Raw genomic sequence first — 16,232 nt, 5'->3', positions numbered from 1 at the left:
AAGAGTTACTAGCAATTATACCCCTTGGCTTATTGGTAATAGTTAAAACAAAAATAACAACAAAATTGGGGAAAGAATTAGAGCACCGGTGAGATATACTGCTAAAAACGACAACATCAGCAGACTAAATTAAATTCAAAAGCCTTTTCAAAGATATAATACTGTTGATATGGCTGATTTAGGAGTGGGGTACAAGGAATAGCATAAAGCCATTCATCCTCTTAAGAGAAGCTTGTTTTTCAAGATGGAAAGCATCCAGTTAGAAACAAACAAGAGAAGATGAATGTGTTTTTCTATGTATGGTCATTTAAATTCTGAAATCTAAAATCCAGCAAATCAAGACTTCGACTGTAATGAAATTAAGAATGTAAAATTTTAAATTACATATTGTCAGATCTACTACCTTTTTTCACTGCCTGCTAATAATTCTCTCTCTTATTTTGAAGCTCAGGATTGCTATAACAGCAAGTACTGGTACAAAAGCATAGAGCAATAAGAAATCCATTGTGAACCGGGACAATGCACCAGGAAAGGTTTTGTCAATGAACTGAATGCCATGGGAGAATATACATGCGGAATTAATTGTAGTGGAACTGTTGGCTCCCCCTGTCAAAAGAAAAAATTAATTCCTTCAGTAGGTTAATCGGTAAAATTAAAACTCAGGCTCCGGTATCTAGCTCTTATATTTAATATAGCTAGCCTTAACGTTATTTTAATGATGAACTACTGCTCGTAGCTATAGGTCCCACCCTTCGGGTGTAAGAGAATCCATATGTTTCTGCAGTTAATCTATGCCATATTTTTTTGAAGAAATGAACAAGGGTTCACTAGGAGCTTTCTGTTTTGTTCATGCTAAGTAAAAGATTTATGGCTTTTCAGGTACGTTGTCTAGAGGGGGCCTCAAGAACCAAGATGACAGACTTGCGTCGTTCACATTAACCCTCAGCTGATGATGGTCACTACCAAAGGCATGGAGTCATTTTCTAACAGGTGTTTACATGGTCATATTCAAACAGTTGCCACCTACCCTCTTATAATGAAGGGAACAGGAGAGATTGATGACGAACAGTGAGTGGATAAAGAATGTGGAATGTGTCTCTGCTTGGAGAGAAGCACAGACACCTGGCTACAAAGCCCAGAATAGCTTAGGGCAGGCCCATAGCTGTAAGTTTTACTGCTGTTGATGGATTCACATCATCCTTCTAATCTCTCCAACCTGATTCTAATGTCGTGCCAGTTGTCTTGCTCACAAACAGCAAAGCGCAACCTGACAGAGATCTAAGCTGCTCAGTATTTGCTGTGGTAACACACATTTGAACTGAAGCTTCACTAGAATTAGAGGAAAAATCTGGTCAGGTGTTACCTGTACTGCTCCCTCCACCAATATTTGATCCTGTATTGTGTAATTCTGTTGATATTCTATGTGTAATAGTTCTGCACATAGCAGGCTGCAAAGTTTACTTTCCAAATCAACTCAAAGGGGAATAAAATAACATGCAAAGAAGAAAAAGATAAAAAAAAAAACAGAAAGAATGAGAAATAGTTGAAAAAAGTAGTCAAATATTTTTCTAGCTTGCAGATACGGAGTTATAGTAAGCCTCTACTAATCATTGATTTTTTTTAAAAACAACTAACAAGTTGTTTAAATCTTTAAATTATCAGGATACTTTTATTGTTTGCAGAAGGAAGATAAGCCTCAACATCTCATTAAAATTAAGTCCATTGTAAATAAAGATTTATTTTTTTAATTGCACACTTACCGCAGGTGAAGCTTAAGCCATAAAATTCATTGACTACAAGAATTTCACTGCTGTATTTTTGAAAGGTAAGATAACTGAGTATTTTAAAAGGCGTTGGCATTTCTTCTGTGGTCCTATAAGAAACAGAAGTTAAATTGTCTTTTGCTAACATTCCAAGAGCCAGTTCTGCCCCAAATGAAAACAATCTCTTAACTTTGGGCATAGCCTGTTACAGCAAGACTTCTTGGATGTACATGAAGGGTTTCCAAACATAAAGTCTGTCCTAGTGATAAATGAGGTGACAGCAACAAAGGTTGTCTCTGTCTTTGGTACAGTGTCATAGCATTCTGTCCTAAGTTGTTTATGGGCAGTCACAAATAATTCTGTGAAGTTTTTGGTATTCATATCGCAGTGATAAACTGAAAATGGCAAGAAGCAATATAAACACTAGAAACAAAAGCGTTGGTTCCAAAGTAAGAAACCACCACCCCCTCATTCTATCTTCAAAACTAAAAAAGGCCTTGTAACAATTCATGGGATACAATAATGATGATACAAAAATAAAGCAAAGAAGAATAAGAAGAGAAACAGAATATGAACATTTTGAAATAACATTATGCAACAAGACTGGGCAATTTTGGCACCTAAAAGTTCGCAAGACTTTTTATAATTAAATAACAGCAAAAAAACAGCCCAAGTTTCAATGCCACTTTAAGTATCCCTCACTGTGTATGAACTTTCATTATCAAAGAGATTCATAATATTAATTAGCAATGTCTTCACTGTAAGGTAAGGCTAGAAACCACTCTAATACTTTTTAAAAAGTTATTTTTAAAAGTTAAAAAACTACTGTAGCAGGAATAAACTGCCTTGTTATTATAAACATCTTCCTCAAATTAGGTAAGGACCACATTAATTAGATATTAACCTAGTTTTATTTAATAAACAAATGTTAGCTGAGATCTACTGTGAACAGACAAAGCATTATCAGATTTGTGAAGACTCTTAAGCTTGAGGACAACCTAATGACATGTATTGTTAAGCTTATTTCATGTTCACTGGAAAGGTCACAGCTGAGCATATCATATTTTCTAGGCATCTGAAACACACCTTTGTTTTCCACAATAATACCTTTATTCTGAGATGTTTCTCAAAGAAATGATAGTTTCAATACTGACATGCAAGGGGAAAACTCGTCAAAGTTCATGTAATTACCATGCAAAAACATGTATTTGCACAATGATGCAGCGAGCAAATGTTAATGTTGCTTCGTATTTATAAAACTAATCGTTGATTTAATATTTTTATATAGTTGACTTTATACAGGGAAAAAAAAGTGTCCGAAAATTTTAATGACTAAACTAGTAAAGAACACTAATAAGATAAATGAGAACAACTTTCTGTTTTTTCTAAAACTGTAATTCCCAGTATTTAGTACCTGTGACTAAATACTGTTACTAAAAGGTCCAGATTTTTTTTTTGAAACAGACAGCATTTCATGGAATCATGTTGGCATTATTGAAACAATTTAGCTAAGCTGATTGATTTGAATTGCTCAGTTTTATCTTTGATTTATTTCCAAAATAAGACAGTGAAAAAATTAAACATTTTAGCATATTTGCTGATATCTAAAGCTATTGTTTTTGTGTACATTTGTATTTAGTACGTCTAACATGATTAGGTAGTTCTTCCTCTGAAGGTAACAGCTGCACTTTTGTTCCATCGCAACCTGTGCATTATTGCACTTAAGCAATACAGATTGTTTATGAAACCCTTCTGTAGGTAGACTATTTTAATAATAACACCATAAATAAAACTTTTTCCTACCTTACAAGTCCTGTTCCTGCTACCACACCTGCTGAGTTAAGCAGCACCACTCCACTTTGGACTATATTTGGATTTTGAACCACACCAAGCATTACAAGCGTTAGTAGTTCACCAATTACATGAGATGCGAAGACAACAGCAAAGAAAATTCCAAATCTAGAAGCATCAGGATACAACCCTACAGTCCTGTACAAGAAAATGAACGGAAGAAAATTTTAAAAACATGGGTTTGGTACTAGACTTGAAATGTAACCATTATTCTTGGTTTTATTCATTTTTGCAATCACAGCACATTAAGTGAACCGTTTATCCCTGAGCTCCTTGCATGTTCTTTGGAGCCTTAACGTGAAGGACATCCCCTTAATTTCCTGTGTGCAGACACATTAGGTTTTCTCCATCTAGATTAAAATGGGGTATATAAAGATGGAACTGTAGGAGAAATTTGTGTTATTTCAAGATAACCACCATGGCTTTAAAGATCATTTAGACTAAAATTGGCCCACCTTTACAGTCTATACATTTAAGTTATTTATGTAAGTCACATTTGAAAAGAACATCTTTATGCAGATAATTAAGAGGGAATTTTGTACTTCTGATACTGTGCATGCAAACGTAAAAATGGATATATGGATATGCTCATCCTAATCAAAAGGAAAGCTAACTGAATTCACCACCCATGTAATTCATCCAAATGCAACTTCCTCCAGACTTGTACACTCTTTAATAACAAACATGCTGTTCCTAGCTTTTCCCTCAATTAATTAGGGAAACGTACCACCACGCCCAATTTGTACTAAAAAGTTAAGAAAAGCCAGCAATTGCTTGGCAAACTTAATTCAGCCTTGTAGCATATGTGACAGATGACAAAAACCTTTTATTATATGGTGACATATTACTCTTTTTCCACAATACCTCATACCAAAATTGCCTTATACTGGGTATGTACTGCATACTCTGCTTAGCTAACAAGCAGGTATTCAACACTACTTGCATCTTCGTTGCTCAGGGCCCTCTGTCTTTTTTATAATGCACCATGCTTGAACCATGATCTTAAAATAGAACTATTAATTTTCTCACAGTTTTTTCTGTAGCATTTTTTGCATGTAATACTGAAATAATCTCTATTATAAATAGGTGGCTGAACATTGACTCTTCAAGTATTAAACACTCACTGAGCGAGCGGGTATTTAGCAACCTCTAATCACAGCTTGGTACAGAAAGAACAGCTCTCCAAAAGTCCTAGCATTAAAGTATCACCTTTTCTGAAGTGCTCTAATACTTCTTACTATGAGCTATGCAGATCCAGACTAGTAAATCTAGGTCAGGAGTAGAAACAGAAGAAAAAAAAAAAGAAAAGAAAAAAGAGAAAATGACAGCAATAGAATGGTAGGATAACATAAACTGTTGGAGCATTTCCCAGAGGCATCCTTAGCTGGGAAAATGCACAAATAGAGCGTGTTAAGTTGACTGCCGTACAGAAGTGGCTGTACTTGGTCTTGGCCAGACCTGTCATGTGCCTGATCTGGTAAGAGTTCGGTTCTGCCTCTATGTGCCTGCATACACAAATTCAGAGACAAAACCGCTTGTAAAAACACACACCAGAGGCTATAAAAGCCTCTCCAAAAGAGAAAAGCCTCTCCTGTTGAGAAAAGTTTGGCCCTGCACAGGTCCAGTCTTCAGAATTTCACAGGAGCTGCCACCCCTTAGAGGCCTAAGGGCACTACAAAGTCACTCTGACACTTCGCTTACTGATGGCTTTCAAACAACTACAAGACAGCAAAGACACGCAAAGGCTAACAGCAGTAAATATTACCTATTAACTAGAACCAAGAGCTTTACTGTTGATTGTGGTTGAAGCTACCAAAGCACAAGGGAAAAGTCTGTGGCCATACGAATTTCCTGTCTGGTAAGGATTAAGTGACAAACAGAGGCTCGTGATGCTCATGTACCACCAAGCCTGCCAGTCGTTGGTACGTGCTTTACTACAGCCTGTCATCTAATTAGAATCACAGACTCACTCAGGTTGGGAAGGATCTCTAAGATCACCAGGTCCAACCGTTAGCCTAGCACTGCCAAGTCTACCAAGTCTAATGCTACTGCCCACTGGATTCAAGCTCCGTGGTGTGAAAGGGGAAACCAGCAGGCGTGAAGTCACCAAACTCATTTTGCAGACATCAGCTGCCACTTGAAAACAAAAATAATCTCTAGTGCAGTACACACCACTCCTTTCACAAAGAGGAAAACAACTCAGAAAAAGACTGAAGGACAGAAATGGGTCCCTCACTACCTTGCTATTACCTTACTATAGCAACCGTGGACTGTATTAAATTCAGAATAAGCAAGCAGAAGGGGGGAAATTAATTAAACAGGAATGAAGAACATCAGACCTATCTGACAGGTGAAACTATTAAAGGATAAAATATTTCATCACCAAATTCTGTGGTATATTTCACAATGATGTGAGGAAATTAATGTACAGGGGGAAGCAATTTTTACTATCATATCCTTTCACTCAGTACCAGAAATCCACTTTTGTGCCTTTCTTTGGAGAGTAGAAGAGAGGATTCTGGATCTCATCACAAACACATGCTGTAGGTAAATCCCAAACACTCAAGGAAGTGTGAAACGTTGTGTGTGTGTATTCAAAGTGTGACCTACCTGCAACACCAAGCCTTCCTGCAAACACCTCAGCAGTGCTCAGCTGGCCTTTGGCACAACTGGTAAGTCTTAAGGGCTGCTCAAGTCCCTGATCTTATTTAACACCTCCTACTAGAAATGTACACCTAGTCTTACCACTGCCTGAAAAAGAGAAGTTAAAATTGCATCATCTTTCCTTAAACTTTCTCTGTAATAATCTGAATGATTCTGAGAGACAACAGCATGAAGCCACACCAGGAGGCCTACTGCTGACAAGGGAACTGAAATTAATAACAAAAACAACAATCCAACAGGTGCAACAAGTGCTTACCAGTATATAAAGATGCTGAAGATTGCCACGCTGATGACACTGAAGGGCAGAAAGTGCAGTATATAAGCTAAAAGCATTTGCCACTTCTTATACAAGCCATCTTTACTTTCTTGGTCACTGATAGCACGTAAAGGTGGAACTGGATTAAATATAATTAAATATACAAGAAATAAATTAAATCATCATTGAATTAAGAAACAAGACTTGTTTCTAGCAAAAATGATCTCATGCACTGAAACAACTTTGCATATTTATCAGAAAACTGCTGGCCAGTCTTCCCTTTTTGTATATAAAAACTGAAGACACGGAAAAGATGCCATCACTGGATAATTTATTGAGGTGCTCTGATCTCAAGGCGATGACAGCAGGGTACGTTCCCTACATGAGCAGAACAGTTTCTAGGGCTGTAAATAAAAACTACTGTTGGTCTTTGTGTGACTAATCTATGGTAGCTCTAAGAAAAACACCCTCTAATAAAAACATAATCACCACATAATAGTCTTAAATCTAATTATCCTTGCTTGCTGTCAAAGCTGGTTTGTACTTCCACCCTTACCATGTGTCTTTGGATTTGATCTTACTTAAGATGGTAAATTTTAAGCCTAGACTTTGTCCTGCCTTTATAATGCTACATGCAGGCAAGTTCCTGCATAGTTCACGACAGCACCTCCACACACAGGCCAGCTGCAAAAAGGGAGAGGCTGGGATGAGAGCATATTCCTTCCTTAAGTGCAGTTAACCTGGAGCTTCTCGGATGCACTAATCTTTTTCTGCATAGTGAAGCTTGCAGGAACTTCACTTTTGAATTTCATGCTTCTGCATCAACTCTGACATTACCTAAAACTGTAAGGATCCTTTAAACAATCCTTTTAATCTCCAAAAAATACTTATTCCTAGTTATAAAATAGCAGCAGCAATACCTGCTGCTGCACAGAACAGAGGACAGAAACTCACAAAGGGCAACAGCATTGAGCAGCCCTGTGTAGGGGGGGGCACTCACGCACTGGTAGATAAGCCCCACACGGTCCTGCACTGCTCCTTTTTCCACGTCAGTCCTTAGTCTAAGAAGGAAGAACGCTACAAACAAGCCAAACAGAAGATTCTGGAGGAGACGCATGATGATGCCCATCTTATCTCTGGAGAAATTTCTTGTTATCCTCCTGAAAATGAAACAAAACAATAACAAAATACTTGTTAGCTATGACTGACCACATGTTGGTAGGATATTTAGCTTTGAAGAAATCTTACACGCAATATGTCCCTGAAAAAAGCAGTATGAAAAAAATAGGCAAGTGAAGTGGTAGACCAAAATACCAAGAAAGTGCATTTACACAAACACAGAAAAAGCCTGAGAGATTAGTGGGTAAGGAAAACAGAGCAAAGGAATATTCTTTTAAAAAACAAAACAAAAAGTCTTACCGGAAAAGAATCCATAATTTGGAAAAGGCACCGGGTGAGTCTTTGTTTTTGAATGGTATAGGTGGCCGATCTTTCATACACCTTGTTCTTTCAATGGCTGCCAGTACTTTGCTAAAGATCTCCGAGTTTTTGTAGGCTGATGTAATTACCTGAACCCTACTGTAGGTTTCAAGTTCACGTTCCTTGCTTCGGGTGTCCACAGAAGTCAGATCCACTGTAAATTTACAAAATTTTTACTATATATACATCACTTTCCATTAGTAGCTATTCCCCTCTTGCAAGAGGTGAAGTTTATTTCACTCCTCCCTTCTGTTTGAAGCAGTGTGAACAAATGACTGTGCAGCCACAATGAATCTCCATGTTTTGTGGCTCCTGTAGGACCCTCGAGGTGTTGGCTTCTGTGTCTAGGAACGCAAGGACTTAGCGGGGTGCTGGTCAGACTGTTAGTGTTCTCCTTGCACAGCACAGAGCTGTGCTACCCGTGAAGCACTACTGCTGCCGAGAGCAAGACAGATCCCCAGCTGAGGGTGAACAATAACGTGGATGAAAAGACGGCTTTCTGGTCACGTCTCTCTCAGGTTTTCAGGTAAGTACTCTGATACAGCTCCCTGATTCTCCCTTGTCTTCTGCCTGCTCCTCCATAACCCTGGAGCTTTATTTTTCAGTTAGTCTGAGCTCATTCTGCAAAGACACTTTTCTACACGTTAACATGAAGTTAGAAGATGTTGTGCAGGCCAAGTCCCTCCCCTTGCAGGCTCAGCAAAAGCCAAAGAAAAATATTACTTGCTGCCATGGAACTTATTTATGAAATGTGAATACTTCATGGCATTAACGTTCCTTTCTGATAAATCCATCGATACCTATTTCCTGACACCAACTACTCTTCCTGGCAGATGGGAACTTTATGCATGATATTTGTACAAGTCATGTGGATTCAACAGTAGTGCAAAAATGTAGTAAACATGTTCCTTAACCCTAATAGCAATGAATTATTTGACATTTCAAAAATCAGACTCTTGTTCTCGGGAACAGCTGTACTTACAGGTTTTTATATTATTTGTCCATGTCTGCTGAGATGTCAGTATTAAGCTACCTGTTTTTAAGGTTCGTATCATCCTTAGATTTCAGTTTTAGTGTTATGCTCAACTTCAAAATACAACAGCAAAGGGTATCTGTAGCCCTTGTCCAAGAGTATTAATTTGTCCTCAGAACCCAAATTAAGCTTATGAATACTTCCCTGGTGTTCTGAAAGCTGGAATTTAGCATAATTTTATTCAATGGTAAGCATAAACTCAAGACTTCACTTCTAGACCAAATATCTAATGCCTATCATGCATTTGCACTTTTACAATGTGCAACTTTTCATCAACAATATAATCCATGCTCAATATGTCAGATCTTATTTTCCTCTACTTTTGGTGTAAATGACATCAGAATCTGTCCCTTCATTCACATCATTAAATCACACAAAAAATATAAACTACCAATTTTCCAAAGACTAAATATTCTGATGATTCTTTGCTCTAAACTGTATTTTTTCCTTTTCTTGTCACATTCAAAGGTTGACATTTGAAGAATGCAGTACTTTCTTTACCAAGCTGTTTTAAATGTGGGTCTAAATCTCAAATCATCTATGCATTTCAAGACTATTCAAATTCATGAAGACAAAATTATCCTCACTGTCACACCAGTATTTTCAGCTTCATCCCATTCCAGCGTCATGTCAACAACCATCCTCTCTTCTCTCTGAATTTAGTTAGGATGCCATCTAGACAATAGAGAAACACTGCCTCCTCTCAATGTGCTGTTTCTGAACACAGTTTTTTTGGATTGGTCAAATTCTCTGGTTATTGTTCAGCTGTGTTGTTAGAAATCAGCCTACAAACTATATAAGATATATGAGCACTCGCACACATACATGTGCAGAGACACACACACAAACACGTTTACATGTTCTTCAAACATTTTTCCACTCGATCAGGTACTCAGATGCCCTGCAGTGTAACCAAGCCTCATTTTTAAAATCTCTTGCAGACATTTTTTTGATCCTGAATTGGTTAAAAAAAAAAAAGAGTATGCAAACAGCTTGCTATCATTACCTCCTGAAGCATCCATACCTTCTGCTCCAGTAGTTCACCCTAGTACTAGAAACTCCCAAAACTTTCTAAAATCTCAAACAGTGAATGTCTGGAAATTCATCCTTTGGTCATCCTGTATTTTTTCTACCCTTCCCTCTGTGTAACAACCGTGTTCCGTTGCTTGGCATTACAAAAGTCTGTGAGAGCACAAGACCTTCCACAGTTTGGGGATGAAATTGGTATTCTTACGTCCAATGGACAGCCATAGGGAGATGCTATCAGGTGCTCACAGGTTTCATGAAGATGAGATTCCTTTTTTATTGGTAGTTAACTCCTTTCTGCTGTCTTTCAGTCCTACTGCAAACTTGTGTTGTTTTTATGTTGTCTGTGGACATATGGATGACCATGCACCCATCACTCTCTCTCCTCTGAGCTGAGCACAATTATAAGGTCAGGGAAAATTTCAAACACACTTCTATCTCCGGAAAAAGATCTTTAACTTGGGGAAGAAAACAACTTGTTTGTCTAAAGAAAGTCCATATTCTTACCAAAGCAACTTAGATAAACTTACCATAGAAGTCAAAAGGATTTGATTGTTCAGGACACGAATAGCCACAGTTGCTAAAAAATGTGATCATTTCCATAGGGTTCCCACAGAAAACCATTTCTCCAAAGCTCATGATGGCTATCTTGTCAAATAACTGTGGGGGCAAATTAGCATTGTAGCAACACGTACTGAGAAGAAGTACATTAATTCTTGAGTACAGCTTTGTCTTGGTAAGCAAAATGCTTTGACAGGAAAAGTAGTTTTGACACATTCAAACTTCCTTAGTATATTTCTGTCAAAGGAAGTTTGTCCGTTCCCTCACTCCTCTTAATGGTTATGCAAGATGACACATTTGTAAGCTCTTAAAACTAGTGATTCTCAAATCAGAGCCAGCAGCATACAGAGGTAATTCACAAACAGAAGTGAGAGCTGTGGACTTCACTTCTAACCACACCTTCACTTACTGACTGACCTCGTTTGGCATTTAATAGCCTCTACCTGCACAATCCCCCAGATTTTGGGAACATTATCCTGAATTATTTAAGGACTTCAACAGCACTGTTATTTGGGTGTATGCTTGCCAGGACAGGGTTCCCACCAGCTGTGGCCAGCCCATATTCCCAAGACACCAGGGCCACTTTAAATCCACTGTCACTTCTGTCTTGAACTGCAAGTGTTACCAAAATATTAATACATATTAATAAAGCGCTAGTTTTTACAGTGCCAGCACACCTGAGGGGTTTACATGGCTTCTCCCAGTATTTTATTTGGGTAGCTTCATATCACAAACGTCATGTGGACAGTCAGCATCTGCACTATTGGCACAGAGCAGCGTGTGTCCCAGCACGCCCTGCAAGCGGCAGAAGGCCAGCGCTGCAAGGTTAGAAAGACAAGGCTGTATTTACGCAGGGAGGAAGTAAAGGAGCTTTTTGAGGCAACTATACTGGACCTTGTCCTTTTATGCTGAAAATAACTTAAGTACAAAAAGGCTAGTAAAAGAGAAAGTAGCAAGTAGATGTAATTTACCCTGAAGAGTTCTGAGCGAGGCTGATGAATTGTAATAATCACAATCCTGTCTTTGTGTGCAAGCTCTGAGAGCAGCGAGACAATCTGGTTTGCAGTCAGGCAATCCAGCCCTGTTGTTGGTTCATCAAGTAGCATGACCTCTGTGAAACGACAAGAAATAGCATTAAAACTCAGGCAAACAGAGAGCAAATGTTATGGCTTCTGCATTTCAAGACATTTTGACAAATACTGTGGAAATTACTTTACATGTGAAGTTCCACGTGTAAGCAGAGCATGCACAGTTATTATTGTGACTTGATATTTCATCTTTAGTTAGCTTCAGTGGTTCAGTTTCAGCTACTAGGAATAAGGACAAAGAACTACAGCAAGATCACAGCATAATCTTTTTTCTATGTTCAGGTGAAATCAGAAAATTACTCAAACAGATTTGATGTCTACACTTGCTTCTATGATAAAATTCATCATGTATACAAATATAAATACAACTGACATAGTTAACCTGAAGTTATCATCTTAATTAAAGATATTTATACGTATTGAATTATTTGTGAACAAATTAAGTTATATTAAAATACGGCATGTATAATTCCGTAAATGAGAGCAGTGGTGTTTTTTTAACTTCATTTTCTTTATCATTTTATTGCACGTGGAAAGGTAATAGTTACAGTCAAATTGATTGTTTTCACATAGATAAGATAAAGTACAGAAGAGGGCAGCTCAACCTCAGTTAGGGTTTAAGGAGGAGGAAGGAGAACTTACAGGTTTATTTACACGGAATTACTGTAACATGAGCTTAGTGAGCAATGAATACTTCCAGTGGACTGTCCAGGAGTCACCATTAGCACACAGTACCCGTGGAATCTAATTCTCCTTCCTGCCTGGTGTGTAGTCCTAATGCATCTGCAGTGCTATAAGGACTCTGGATTCCAAAAAATAGATGGTATGCATCAGCTCTGCAAGATTCTAGCACCTTTAAGAAACCATCTTAAAAGTGATGCAATTTACAGTGCTGTTTCCCATGGCTAGTCCTCCTACTCACTCTCCTACTCTGCTTTTTCATTCATCTGACTTGTTTTTCTTTACAGTAAAACTGCAACCACATAGAAAGCATGGCATGCATCAATATTTGGATTCTTAGCAAGGGAAATACAACGAGGGCTATTATTCTCTTGAGCAATTTTACTCTGTTTTGTTTGTATACTTTCCAAGTGAGCAAAGTTCACTTGCTGACTGTCTTTTTGACTCTGACATGTACGTGGCACTCACACATACATGGTTCAATGACAGCTACTCCACTACAAAAACTCAGTGCTTGCTTATGTACAGCTCTAATTGGTTCAATAAACCAATCAACGCATCAACCAACATTTCATACATGGGAAGAGGGAGCCCAGAAAGAGGTAATATGGATAAGTGCAGGTCTAAACATACGTTCAAGTCCCTAAGATTTTAAAATTCACTGATTTCCAAGACCAACTAATAGATTAATGGCAGACCTGAATTACTGCTCATCCTTCTCCATTATCGCTAGACTAGCTTTTGCTGAATTATAGAAAAGAAATGCTTTTGTATTTTGAAGTGGTTTATGTAGGTCCATACCAGGGGCACAAAGTGACACTGCTCTGCTTTACTCTGAAAATCCACACAGTGGTACTTACTTGGATCTTGTAATAGCTGGGCTGCAATTGAAACACGACGCCTCTCACCTCCAGAAATTCCTACAAAAATATGGCTTCCAATTATTTTGTCAGCAATGTGGCTAAGACTCAGCTCAGCCATAACTGCATCTACCTGAAAAATAATTACAATTTAGAAAGACTAATTACTGTCCAACTCAGATACTCAGGGGGAAAAAAAAAAAAAAAAAAAAGGAAAAAAAGGAAAAAAGACATAATTTTAAGCTAAGACTTTCCCAATACGCTACTTTCATCCATTCTAGTTGGAAGGTACTTGGCCTCATTTCAATTTGATTATTTTTAATACAGTATTTCAATCAGTGTTTAAAATGCATTTTAATTTCTATTTCTTCTAAAATGAGTAGAATTTTTGCTTCAGTTGACATTAGGAGAAGAGCATTTTGGAGGTGGTGCTAGAACTTATGCCATTAAACATAATGTGCTAGCCTTGCTTCCAAAATAAGGGAGCAGAAAGGCAAATCAATTTGGGGGCAGTACGAAATACTGAATGGAAAATAGGTGAAGAGAGAAGACAGAAAGCTAGCGCCTTTGATTGGGCACATCTGATCTTTACTCTCAACAGAGGACAAAAAGAGCCCTCTAGTAGATCAGAAACACGCCTGTTTTATGAAGAAGGTAGCTTGTAAGGAGCATAGTAGTGCTTTTCAGGGCTGCCCTGGTTTAGTGAGAGAGCACCTAAGGGAGCCAGAATAATGCCAAAGTCATCTCTGCTGTTCATGAGACTCGCCAGCATACATGCCTCAAGCACCCCAGAGAGGCACATGTCTCCTAGATACCAAAGAGGAGCTGAACTCTATATGCTATATTATAGCAGCACCTCGGGCAGCAGTTAACTGCTGCAGCTCTGGGCTGAAGAGTTTTGTCCCATCATATTGGCTGTTCCCCAAGGCATCACCACAAGCTCCCTGTGGAGGTGCTGAGCACCAAGGAGTCTGTGTTCTACTCGTGGCTCAGGAGAAGGATTTCTCCTCAGCCGCAGAATAAGGATTAAGAAACCTCTTAAACATAAAACAGCCAGTGAAAGCATTACATGATGTCATATCTGCATTTCTGGTGGAAGATGATAAAATACAGACCTTCTTTTTGATGACACTGTTGGAGCATTTCTGAAGAGCAAGTAAAGCTGTGTAGGTCAGAGACTCTTGTATGGTGAGGAAGCTTAGCAAAGCATCATTCTAAAAAGAGATGAAGGAAGCAGGAGTTAGTTCAGTAGGAATTAAGATACTGCTTTTGCTCACACACTTTCATTCACTCATGCATTTTATTAACTGTTTTATACTAAATTTACTACTGAAATTGCAAAATTGCAGTCAGAGTACAATAGTGCATTACAATAGCAACTTTCACTTTTTTTTAAACACAGAAGGAAGTACAGTATACAGAAACAAATGAGGAGATTAACCTGTGGTACATAAGAGAAGCAGTCTCTAAACTGTTCCTTCTTCAGATGACGGCCGTTCACGTATACTTCTCCAAAGAAACTGTCTTTATGTCCCAGTCTTCCTGATATTGCATCTAAAAGTGTTGTTTTCCCAGATCCTTTCAAACAAAAGAAATTAATCATATGATGAGATGAATTTTGCAATCTCAAGTGTGATAGCCTCACTTGGATGAAGACATGAAAACAAGAAATCATTTTTCTTCAGTGATGTTAAAGAAATAGGGAAGTAAATGGAAACCTAGAACATGTGTGTGTGTGAATTAGCATTTATTTCACACAAATTCACACTTTATAGTGGACCATTTGGGTTTAGATGTAGCCTAATATCTTACTGAAGTTACAATTGCCAGTTAGATGACAGAAGATGGAACTCTGAAAACAAGTGTCATGTTTTCGCAAAGCAAGAGTTAAAAGCAATTGCAATTTCATTATTTAAAGCACAGACCTCAGTCACATTCAGGCTACCATGGAAGTTTCCAATATTAACTCTGATTTTATACGTTTAAAGATACAAGAATAACTTACCAGAATTTCCTAAAATCCCCATAATCTGGCCACTCTCTATGTGAAATGAAACATCTTTAAGTATTTGCCGAGTCCATTTTTTATGGTACAAAGGAACATTCCACCAGGGGCCAACACGCTCTCTTGGAAAACAAACATCAGAAAGGAAGAAACACCAAAGATGTAAAAAGCTTTGCGTGAAGCACACAAGCATGGGGAATCCACTTTACAGCATCTTCTTCAAATGCATTTGAAGAAAAACTCCTGGCTCTGGAGAAGAGACCTGCCCTGCCTCCTCTGAGCCACCCACCCCACCCTGAGGTGGTGGCCCAGCACCATGGAGCAGGTGGCCCTAAAATGGCTGCCAGTCTTCACTGGGCCGAAGCCAAGCCCGCAGCCCACCTGTCCCTGCCCCTCTCCCCTCCATCCCCAGGTCAGGGCAGCTCCCAGCAGGTGGGGGCTCCCCCTGCCACCCTCCCCAGTCCTACCTGACGGTGTAGGAGATGCCCCGCACACTGATACTGTTGGGGGGCTGTGCCGAAGCCTTCATCTCACCCACCCGCCCATCGCTGCCGTCCTCCTCCAGGGCAGGGGGCTCTCTGCCCGACATCTTCCAGTGCCAGGCCCTTGGGCTGCCTCCCTCACACTGCCACCATGCCTCCGCTGGGTAGGGGCAGCTCCCTGCTCCTTCTGGGCCGGAGCGACTTGCTGCCCCCAGCACTCACCACCCAGGGAAAGCAGCTAAAAGAAAACAGAGCAGCTCTCGGTGCTTTCTTTTCCTGAGACCAACTGATAGGCAATTAGCAGAACCCGCTATCTGATGTACCTTTAGCCCGAGCTGTTACTGTCCCAGAGCAGGGGAGTATTTCCCTGTCCACAGGGTCACACCAGCCGCAGAGACGCAGCGTGGCAGGAGACAGGGTGCTGCAACAAAGGGGCCTGGGAAGGGCCAAGCTGAAAAGCAAGGGGAGAAGGCTCGCCCTGCT

General features: G+C 39.2%; 1 protein-coding gene across 1 annotated transcript; it reads right to left on the bottom strand.

Annotated features, from left to right (window-relative positions):
• Positions 1-59: 59 nt before the first annotated feature.
• Positions 60-15,856, bottom strand: ABCG5 (ATP binding cassette subfamily G member 5). Its single transcript, XM_035562901.2, has 13 exons — positions 15,735-15,856; positions 15,268-15,389; positions 14,704-14,840; positions 14,378-14,476; positions 13,263-13,395; positions 11,605-11,744; positions 10,603-10,732; positions 7,954-8,167; positions 7,489-7,694; positions 6,535-6,673; positions 3,567-3,752; positions 1,755-1,873; positions 60-600 (listed from the first exon to the last, which is right to left on the bottom strand). Exons 1-13 carry the CDS (start codon positions 15,854-15,856, stop codon positions 410-412), a joined length of 1,938 nt encoding a protein of 645 aa, XP_035418794.1. The 3' UTR covers positions 60-409.
• Positions 15,857-16,232: the final 376 nt, after the last annotated feature.

The sequence above is a fragment of the Cygnus atratus genome, chromosome 3 (assembly GCF_013377495.2).
Source record: "Cygnus atratus isolate AKBS03 ecotype Queensland, Australia chromosome 3, CAtr_DNAZoo_HiC_assembly, whole genome shotgun sequence".
Taxonomy (NCBI): domain Eukaryota; kingdom Metazoa; phylum Chordata; class Aves; order Anseriformes; family Anatidae; genus Cygnus; species Cygnus atratus.
Note: the sequence above shows the minus strand (reverse complement) of the source record. Positions and strands in the feature narration are given on the sequence as shown.